Genomic DNA, 11,362 nt, shown 5'->3' with positions numbered 1-11,362 from the left:
AGCACTTTGTCTTCTTTATTTCCAGGCCCAGTCCTCAGGCCAGAGCCTCTTAAACCTCTTCAACTCCCAGAGCCAAATTGAGTAAATTTAGTCTTTCCGTGGGATTTATGCTCAGTAAAACCTACTAGAACTGTTTTCCCAAGCCAGGACGTCCAGCCCCACTACTTTTATAGACTCTGAATCCATACTAACTGAAGTAATAAGAAGCTGGAGTCCATATGTGAAACATTATTTGTTTTCTTTAACTGTAAAAAAAAACATAACATAATAACATGTAAGAGGAGAAGCTTTGGCATCTTCTGTTACTTTCTTCTATTTGCCTTTTAAGTTATTTAAATGCTGGATTTAGCCAAGTTTTCCTACGTTGTGGCCTCCTCTTCCTGATAACTGATCTTAAGATCTTTTCCTTTTAATTGAACTGTTACTGTAACCGATATATTATATTATTAGCACCACTGTGTTGTTGTTATTATTAGGTATTCTATTAAGTAGGAACACCAAGTGTAAATGAAACCAGGCATGCCAAAGAATCGCTCTAATTTTAGACCACTTAACTGCATTGCTGTCATTACAATGCCCTTCAAACGCCTCTGCTATGGTTTCTGTAGCAGGTAATAGTCAGTTGTCTGTTATGTGCTACTTAAAAATGAAACTTTTCTTGTGATGTCTTTTCAGTGTGACGATATTTTAGATAAGTGCAAATGTACCCTTATGTACATTTAATTCCCAGTTAACAGGATATGAAATTGCTGCATTTCCTCCGTGCCCTACTTTTGCATTGTTTAAAGCGTGATCTTTCAAAACAGTCATTTCTTCTCAATACCAGCAGCAAATACTCAGTGAAAAGCTTAAGTTCGTTGCGATACATTGAAAGGTTTAATTGTTACTGTAAAACAACGGTCTGAGAGTGAAATATGGGCTTGGATACTGTATAAACACCTGAAAATTGCATATACAGATCAGTGTGTACGTTTTGATCCACGCACACATCCCCTGTCCCGTCACCAAGTCTTGACCTCAACATATTATCACACACATTCAAATCTTATAAACAGATCACAGGTTTATAGTGGCCAACACAATTACTCTTTTTTTTTTTTTTTTTTTTTAAATTGACTCAGGGCTTGTGTTTACAGAGTTGTGTTGACCCAGGACCTTATTGACTCAATAAGAAGACCTCAGACTAATGCTGTGTCTGAATACAGGGGCTGTCGTGAGGCGATCTAAAGACGTTTTCACATAAAATCACTGTGAGTTTGACAGTAAAACTAACAGCGTGTTTGGGGGCGTCCTGGCCATTTTGGTATGCTTTTGGAATTTTTCCCGACATAGGAAGTTGACCGCCATAAAGTTGCCCTTGAACAGCTGACCAAGTGGTGGACACATGTTGCAGGTTTAGGAGTCATGATTTAGGGCAATTGGTAATTAATGTACTGGAATATTATAATATATTCATTCTTTAAATGTGGACTTTGAACGTGAAGGCCCCTCAAATAGGACACAGCTCATGTTATTCATAACAGCAAGGGCGAAAGTCCAAATCGGCACACTGACAACTATCTAAATACACTCCCTGAATGCACAAACCATTCAAATACTATACATTTATACAGAACCATAATTGTCAGTTTCTCCCTGCAATATCCAATATTGATTTCTAAATAACTAACTTACCAATAAATTTCAATAGCTCATTAAGTAAGTGCCGTGCTTAGCGCTTCGAGCTACAGCACATGTTGCGTGAAGTGTTTCAGGCCAAATTCAAAAGCTTTGGCCTGTCGACAGTGAGGCAAAAACAAAAGTAGGCCGTCCCACTGCACCTGACAACGTAAGGCTATAATGCCTTCCAAATGAACCCTTCACAACCACGCTATAACTGTAATATTAATATCCAGCATTGAATTTAAAAGATATTTAAGTCTCTTCCCAGTCCTTCTGAGCGTATTGCCTTCCTGTGTTGGGGCCGGCCCTGCCCCCCTTCTGCGGTGATGTCACTTCCTCCGACATCTTTTTCCGTTGTCTCTCTTCTTCTCTCGCCGTCTAAAAAGGTCTTTCTCCAGTTGTCAGACTCTCTCCCGCTCTCTCTCCTCCTCTAGCGGATGGGTCTGTCTGTGCTCCCACATTCGCACCGCTCCGTCCCACTGTGGAGAAACAAAGCCGGATGAGGAGACGGATCAGAGCCAAAATGCCTTTCATGCTAGCACCTGCTACTGGCTTCCCACAGTAGCTCCGATTTGAAGTTCCCAATTATTCTTGTGACTTTTCTTAAACTTACTTAAAATAGTAATTTCTTCTGTATTTATTAAAGATGAAATCTGTGACATATTTTTTTTAAATTTAAAATAGGTTCACACTAAAACTTAAACTTCTTGTCTTTGCGGTACTCTTCAGACACTTACTTGGCTAAAAATGCTTTCTGATGTGTTACCATTTTTCGGCTTTGTTGCAGTTTCGACAACTTATTTCTTACCCCTGTAGACTGCGACAACATTGGGAAACTTAGGACATTAAGATTTCAGATTTAATGTTTTTCCAGCTATGAATAGTCTGGTTCTCTCTTCACGTGAGCAAGAAACTGCTAAAAAGTACAATTTAATGCAATATACATTGGAAACAAGATATAAAAATACGCTCATATATTTCTGTAAACAATCCATTTGATTCTGTGTTATTACCAGAAGTCTCTGACTCTTAAATTCCATGACTGGGGGAAACACTTAGTGCCTGATTTAATTCCCCTCAATAAAAACGGTAAAATTTTTCTTATACAAATCGACTCCAGCTGAACAGTTTACGTTAACAGCACTCACGGAGCTGCTGACGATGTTGTCCTCGTACGGGTGCCAGCTGACGTCCCTCACACACGCGTCATGGCCCGACAGTCTGGAGACCACGCTGCCCGTCAGGACGTCATAAACTGGACAGACACACAAAGAGTTCTAAAAATTTAGCAACTTGTAGGCATGTACTGTATATCATTACATGTCATTGACATGATGCTTTTATCCAAAGCGACTTGCAATTAAGTGCTTTCAACCTTGAAGGTCCAAACTCTGGACCACAGGAATTAAGTGCAAGTACATTGGCTTCAAATAAGCCCAACTACAAAGAGCCATATGAAAGTGCTTTTTTTTTAAATCATACGTACATATCATACTGTATATCTTTTAATCACTGTCATACACATCTGAATTGCATTGATTCTCCATAGAAATAAACTACACAAAGAGTTGAGTTAATTGGTGCAGACACATTACAAGGCAGTTACACAATATGAGGCAGACACCCTGGGTGGAAGACACAAAACAACACAAGCACCGTAACACACACACACAGAGGCACACAGTGACACTCACTGATGATTTTGCCGGTGGAGCAGCCGGAGTAGATGAACCTCTGTCCAGTGCTGAACTCTGGAGAGAAACGGCAGCGGACGAGGGTGTGCAGAACGCCGTGGCCGCGGTAGGTCATCACCGAGGTGTCGCCTGTCAGCTTGTGTCTCTTCAGGGCTGAAAGGGACGCACAATTTCATAATTTACCTCACGTTAGATTGCTACAATTTACCAGGACATACGGAGTTCATTTACATCCTAAACATCTATAATCAGGTGAAAAAAAGTGCGTAATTTAGAAAGATTTTTTTCTTTTTTTCCGTCTTTTTCTCAAATTCTCTATATTTCATTTCAGTTTCTCCTTATGTGACTTCCACCTCTTTTTTTCATTACGATATTCATATCTCCACACTACACGCCAAGTCATTCTTCTTTACATCCATCATTTTCATCTATCACGTATTCCGCTTCTCCTTTCACCTCTTTGGGAACCTGCTGCCAGCGGTAATCCCAGTTTTGATGGTGAAGAGGGGGGGGACTGCTTAACCTCTTTGTGCGCGAGAACTTTCGGACGTCCCAGAGCTTGATGGATCTCTGAGTTGCTGAATAAGTTTCGATAGCGCGTCGGCGTCACCCTGGCACAGTCACCACGCAAGGGGAGGAGGACCAAATTTGAGAAAGTAAAACAAAAAAACAAACATCAGGCTTAGACTGTACTGTACTGGAATAAAGACACATTACAATCGGCTAATGTTAGCATTTCATTAATCAACTTCCAACCAGTCAGCAGTCAAATCCAACTACCCATGAGGCTTTGGGGAACTTGTCTTTGACAGATTGATAAAATACCAGCAGTACTCCTCTCTTCGCCCCCCCCCCACCTTGCTGTGGATGAAGGTGATGCCGTCTCGGTGGCCGGCCAGCTGTCCGACGGGCTGCGGTCTGTCCTCCCGCAGCGTCCGTCTGTCCCACACCTTGCACAGCGCGTCGTCGCTGCCGGAGAAGAGCAGCTGGGACGAGCTGTCGGCGAACGCCACCGCGTTCACATCATCCTCGTGGGCATCAATCTGACGAGGGGAGACGCAGAAGAAAGAGAGTCAGTGTTTCTGTGAGGAGTGTGTGTCCAAGCCAGTGATTGTGTGTGGTAAGATTGGGTGATTTCTTCTCTTCTTTTCGCATGCTTGTGTGAAAGTGCCTTTTGTCTGTGTGCTTTGCATGTCTGTGTGTACCACAAAGTCGTGATGTTGATTTTGGTCTATAAAATCATAGACCACCACCAGTTATATTGCTGAAAAAAAAAAATAGCAAAAATGGGCTAAAAGAATAAGTTGGGAGACTAAGCACAGGCACACTGATGCAGAGGTAATAAGAGGGACAGAATGAGAAAAAGCATAAGACAGTGGTGAAGCAGATGGCAGAGGCCAGCTACTGACTTCTACACAGAGGGGGGTTATGGGAGAAGGAGGAGGAGGGGGAGGGTTTAACCCCCCCTGTCCCATTGATGAACTCTCTGCTGCTACATTACAGACGGCAGGGTGGTGGGAAACTTTGTGTGCCGGCACACTTTCAGGTCGGCTAATGTCTGGTTCACCTTGATCGCAGGATGAGACACAGACAGAGAACGAGGTGGATGTGACACAGAAACAGCTACAAGCTGGCCCACGAGCAAAAGAAAAACAGCAAACGCACTCAGACACACTAACCTTCAGCGTTCGTTTATTCTGCTCGAGATCAAAAACGTAAAGGCAGCCATCATTTGCTCTGAAAGCAGAGAGGAGAGAGACACATTCTAAATTAAGTGGTTTATGTGACTGATCTCGCTGGTCTGAGTGTGCTTTTATAGTGAATAAAGGTGTTTTATCCTCATGATTTTAGTATTCACAAAACCAGCTATAAGAAGAACACGTGTATTTCCAATTCCACCCTAGGGAAAAAGAAGAGCTAACTGAATTAACATTTCTGAAAGAGACGTCAGTCCCGTTTCCACTCTGTCAGTCACTGCCTTGAAACATAAAAGCAAACTGTACTCACCCTCCCAGGATCTCGTTGCCATCTGTGGACGCAGCCAATGAGAACACACAGAACCTCCTCTCATCTGGACTACAAAGCACAACAGCACACACACGCACAAGCAGGGTGACAACGCAGCAGTAGCACCATTATGGGATCACAACAACACTGCCTACTGTATGTCATCATCCCACACCAAAAAGCTTGATGAAGGCACGCATCGCCTCTTAAATAATGCCATTGTTAAGAGTGCTCTGAGTTTAATGATGGTGCATTGTTGAAATAATGATCTCTCCAGTTCTCACACACACACACACACACACACACAACACACACATCACACACATCACACACAGAGGGAGAGGATGGATGTTGAAGTGACAAATTCTGACAGCTTCATTCATCCAGGTGGTAATGGAGGGATAGGAGGGCTGGCTGGTAGGGAATGATAGATTACCTGCTCCGTAATGTTATAAGTTACTATGAGGAACACTAACTTGAGGTCCAGGGCGGTGTGGTTTTCACTGTCTCCATCTATACTGCACATATGAACTGTGGGGAAGACACACACAGAGATAGAGAAGATATGAATAAAACACCATATAGAAGCTATTTGTTTTTTAGTATTTAGGACAATTAATTATCCAATTTGCAGACTGAAATTTAAAAAAAAAAGAAATTAAATTCTTGAGAATATTTGGTTCAGTCGCACCAACTACATGGTCAGATATATATTATTACTTTTCTTTATTAAAAAAAAAAAGAAAATCTGTTTAATTACATTTGAAGTTCAAGAAAATCCTTTAAAAAGTTTGATAAATGCTTGATGTTTCCAAAGTCAACGAGTAATCGTGATCAATTATGGTGATAATATTGACCAAAATAATCATGATTATGATTTTTGCCATAATCAAGTGGCAGCCCTACGATAGGAAATAAAGCCATAACACAATGATTTATGGGTAAAGGGCGATAGAGTATGTTTTCTGAATTGGTACCAAAAAACTGTTGTTGTTGTAAAGTTACAGGGACTCGAGTCAGATTTCTTTTGATGCCACAGCAGCATCAGTAAAATTTGAATCAGGATAACGTGAATGGTTCTTGGGGGACCACTGGCTGTGCCTCTTGTAAACAAAAACCCTACACTAATTAGCATCACTGACTGATTGCATGATATTGTATCTTACAGGTCCATTAGCCTTACTGTAGTCAGACCAGCTGGAGTAGAGTACATTTTGTGCATCAGGGGTGAAGCAGACGTCCAGAACACTCCAGCCCACATCCCGAGCCTTCACTGTTCGCCGTAGGTGAAAGCGCCCCCTGGTGGTGTCGTACAAGCGGACGTTCTGGTCTGCAGCGAGCAACAGAAAAAAATTATTGTAATCAAATAATGAGTGGCTCTTATCACATGACGTGTCTGGGTGAGACCTGTTGTCCCTCGCTTGTATGAAAATAAATCAGTAAAAAAGAATGAATATGACATAGTGCTACTAGAATTGATATATATTGGTATAATTCTTCTGCTTCAAACAGATGTGATGTTTGATTGTTGTTGTTTGCATCAATAGATGTTAAAAAAAAGTCAAACGTCAAGAACGTCAAAAGTCAACGATACTCGTCTGTCAATGACCACATTCTGTATATGACATGACACAACACAACCCGAATGGCCCTGACAATTTGGCGGTCTACGCAGTTTTGAACAAACACTAGGGATCATTATCAGATCTGATTCCGTTCCTCTGGGTTCTCATGTTGGATCTCGGGTTATTTACCTTGGCAGGCAGAGAGGAACATGTTGCCATTCTCGCTGTACACGCCACAGAAGGCTTTCTGCTGGTACGTATCCTTGTGGGATACATAGTTTGGCAGAAAACTGCAAAAGATCAAGAGTCAACATCATTCAACAGACAACAGCATGAGGACTCACGTCTAGTGTATTGTAGGTTTTCACAACAAATCAGCAACACAACAATCAGTCACATGGAATACAACAAGAGTCTATGCTTCATCGAGACTGTTTTTTTGTATGTGCCACTTTTCTGATTCTGACAAAATACATTTACATCTTTCTCTTCCTCACCTTCTGGTAATTTGTTGAGAAATATTGGAAATGTGGAAAATAGAACAGAACTTACTGTGTGCGGATACGACTGCACTCTCCATGTGAAAAACTAGAGCCTCTACATCTGCCTTGTTCCCTCTGAAAAAGCAAAGAAAACACCAAACTGGTCAACATTAACTGTGAATTAAAGTAGCTGAAAGAAAAAAGTGACAAAATAATCTACGTTGAGTAGTAGCTGAAGTAGAGCTCTTAATTATTTCACAAATGTGTGGCTGAAACTGCTGAAAAATAATCATCATTATCATCATCATCTTGCTACATTCTTAGTGCTAGAAATCTGCCAATTGAAATTTAGTCTACTGCTGCTTTGAGTTTGTATGTCTGTAGTCTGACCTCTGTTAGCATGTGGGTGAAACTGTGTCGGCCTTTCAGGGTAGAGGAGCCGGTAGCCAGCATGATCTGAGTTCGGATCTCACTTTGGTCCACTTCATGTGTGTCGGGTTGGGCGTCCACTAGGAAAATAACACACAAAATAAAAAAAAGTTTTCATATTAATTACTATCTGACATCAAACTTTCAGAATGTGTTACATACAGCCATTCTGATTTAATAGTAGGGCTGCATGATATGAGGAAAATATGCGATAACGTTGTTGAATGTCGCGATAACGATATTAATTTCGATAAATAAACAGATATTTAAGTGTACTCAGTTCTGCATTTCTGCTGCTGTCAGGTTTCTGCTAAAATACAACAAATTGCTTGTTGAATTTAAAACAAATGAAAGGAAAGTGCAAGAAAATCATTTCCAACATTCTTTTATTGAACATTGAATTGAATATAAAAGGCACCACTAAAAAAGAAATGACAGTTACATTTTAAAGTGTAGTTTTCTACGGAGTGTCTTTTGCGATATGTCACAGCCTTTCGCGATATGTTTATTGTGGCAGTTAATATTGCGATGACGATTAAAAAAACAATATATTGTGCAGCCCTATTTAAAAGCCCGGCATATTTATGAGGACAACCAGCTTTGCTTTTGTACAACTGTCACATTGTAATATTTAAATGACCATTTTCCAAATTATACACAAACAAATGCTGCTGAGTAGGAGCGGCACAGCAACACCAACTTTTCACATGGTTTCTTGTTCTTATTATTCATATTCATATTCTTATAATAATAATAATAATAATAATAATAATAATAATAATAATAATAAATCAAAGCTAAATCAAGTGCTGGATGCTCACATCATTATCCTTATAGTTATTGTTCTGTTTAGTTCGCCTCTGGCCCACCTATAGCAGATACACCGATGTCATTGGTGCAGTTTGGCTACAAGGGCATAGTTAATATGCACCATTACTGAATGCCAGAGTGACTCGCTGAGCAAATTCAAATTGTGCTCTCGTGAGAACTCTGGATTTCCAGGGTAGGTTACCTGGTGGATTGTAGCGGTTCCCCAGCCGCCCCTCCCAGGCACCGTCGCTGTCCTCATCAGAGTCAGAGTAGGACTGGACCAGCTGCAGCCCTGTGGCTCCACTGCCATGGACCAGTCTGACCTGGCCCCTGCACGCACAAACACCACATTAGTTCAACAATCAATGAATCCAAATGTTGATAAATGATTGATTGAATTTTAACCTCTACAGTGAAGAAAAGAGATCATATGAATGCAGAAAACAAAGTAGTCCAGCTGCAGCCCAATGGTGAGACACCAGCCTACACCAGGGCTACTGTGCTATGGGTAAAGCTATATAGTCTTGTAATGTTTCCACTGAGCAGCTCCACTGTAACAGATGGGGACTCAGAATGCTACTTCCATTCCATACATTCCAACTTTTCCGGATCCTGGTACTTCTAGTTCCAACTCTTCCTCTGTGTTATTACTAGATCAGTTACAAAAAGTGCTGACATTTCTTTTTTTTTTATTATTAGAAGTGGTTGTTAACATGAGAAATATTCAAACATTTCCCAGAATTTAACAGCATTAAAATTAAACATGAATAAGGATGGGAAATTGCCAACCACCTCTTAGCTGTATCAGGCAGCTGCATGTGCTGCATGCTCTCTTGAAAGGAAGGTAAAACACTGTTAGCTTTTCTTCCACTATGTGCTATTTGAAGAATCAATGTCTATTAAACTCACCAGATTTGAGTGATTACCTACTTTTTCCAAAATGACTTGTTACTAACTACGCTATCCCCACAGGGACTGGTATTAACGCACAAAAAAATCATCGTTATGTTTGATGTTGGAGACATTGTTCACATGGATAAAACAATACACCACAAAGTAACAAACTGGGCCCAGAAGTGCTAAGTTCACAAAGAATTTGTTGTTTTAATATCAGTGCCAGTATTTTTAAACTACAAAATCCACCAAATGTACCTCCTTAGTAGGTAAGCCAGCACTTCAGCTAAGTCAACGTCCTCCTCTGATGCTGGCTGTCTGTCTCCCTGCTGCCTGTCTCCCTGCTGCCTGTCAGCCGTCCTGCGGCCTCGGCTGCTGCTGCTGCTGCTACTCTGGTTTGATTCTGCTCCTTCAGGTTGATCAGCTGGGTTGCCACTGGAAGAGCCCCTTCCACCAGACATCCCAGAACTGGACTGAGAGCCCATAGACTGAAGGGGGCCTGGCAGAGAGAATCATTTGGAAATTCAATAACAGTTTTAGGTTTACCTGGGGGAAGCCAGGTAAATACAACAATGCAGTGTGTGTGTAGACAGATGAAGAGAAAGCGAATGGTGAAACAGAAGTTAGGTGGCTGCATTAGCTAAACTGACATCAATTCAAGTCATTATAGCTCAAATCATTAAACTTCCACTTCTTTAAATCAACAAACTACATGTTCTGCAAAGAAATCGACCAGCATATTTGTTCTGCTCGTTAGCTCATCATGATTAAGATGCAGAGGTTGATTTTGCTGAGCTAGCTAAGAATGCTAACGACTTAACGTTAACGTTAACAGTAACATTAGCTACCGTTTGACTGTCAAACGCTCTTCTTGACAGCTCGTCGGTGCAGCTCTTTGTCGTTTCGGTGCGAATTTAACAATGTGCCCGACGCGTAACTTCCGCAAGGTCTAACGTTTACATTTATAACGCAAAACAGCTGCAGTTTGACAGCACAGTGTTTAATCAGTGGCTAGCGGGACCAGTCCCTGAATCGCCATGTTGTTTACAAAAGTGTGAAAAAACCCTGCGCGTGCCCCTGCCCTTTCGCCGTCACGTCATCAGTCGTGCTGTCGCTCCTGCCAGTTCCGCGGACTGAAAATTATAAACAGTAGCTATTATTTAACAATTAACTATGGCTATTATTAACTACACACATATACGTATATAAAAAAAAAAAACTAAAAACAATGTAAAACATGCTTTACACAAAGCAATAAAAACAAATACACATGTTTCACACGTTTGTGGATATTTGGATTATTTTTCTCCAAAATTTGGAATATAGGCTACTCCACTGCAGCACAACAACTGGAATGTGCCTCATCATGACACATCGATCCAATACCTCACCCTGCTGGCTCTGATTTAAAAAGGAGTCCTGAGTCAAAATCTAGTTTTAAGCTATTTACTTTATGTGGTGACGATCTACATGGTGCATATTCTTGTGTAAACCTGTAAATCATTACATATATATACTCCAGTCATTAAATAATGCTGATGGACGATGGCTCACCACATCAAAGGCCCTGAACACCAAGGTAGTTAATCTGGTTGATTAGGCTAGACCTCTTCCCAGGACTGTGTGGGTGTGTGTGATTGCCATCTCTCTGAGTCTCCTCTTAGCTTTGATGCACATATTAGGATCGAAGGACAAATGACAGCATCATTCTTATTGGTGGAAAAGATTTGTGACCTAATAAATTCCCATCTAAGCTCCAGTCCACCTTCAACCTGAGCAGAATAACTGAAATCACGTACCTGTGTCACTGGTCAAAAGT

At 41.0% G+C, this 11,362-nt stretch overlaps 1 protein-coding gene across 1 annotated transcript; it reads right to left on the bottom strand.

Annotated features, from left to right (window-relative positions):
- Positions 1-853: 853 nt before the first annotated feature.
- Positions 854-10,608, bottom strand: dcaf11 (ddb1 and cul4 associated factor 11). The gene is made up of 15 exons (XM_039790923.1): positions 10,392-10,608; positions 9,802-10,042; positions 8,852-8,979; positions 7,801-7,919; positions 7,481-7,545; positions 7,118-7,218; positions 6,547-6,693; positions 5,840-5,894; positions 5,364-5,432; positions 5,036-5,093; positions 4,137-4,399; positions 3,813-3,967; positions 3,357-3,509; positions 2,811-2,917; positions 854-2,141 (listed from the first exon to the last, which is right to left on the bottom strand). The coding sequence occupies exons 2-15, from the start codon at positions 10,026-10,028 to the stop codon at positions 2,064-2,066; spliced, it is 1,725 nt and encodes a 574-aa protein (XP_039646857.1). The 5' UTR covers positions 10,029-10,042; positions 10,392-10,608; the 3' UTR covers positions 854-2,063.
- Between the last annotated feature and the right edge of the window lie 754 nt (positions 10,609-11,362).

This window comes from Perca fluviatilis, chromosome 22 (assembly GCF_010015445.1).
Source record: "Perca fluviatilis chromosome 22, GENO_Pfluv_1.0, whole genome shotgun sequence".
Lineage (NCBI taxonomy): Eukaryota > Metazoa > Chordata > Actinopteri > Perciformes > Percidae > Perca > Perca fluviatilis.
Note: the sequence above shows the minus strand (reverse complement) of the source record. Positions and strands in the feature narration are given on the sequence as shown.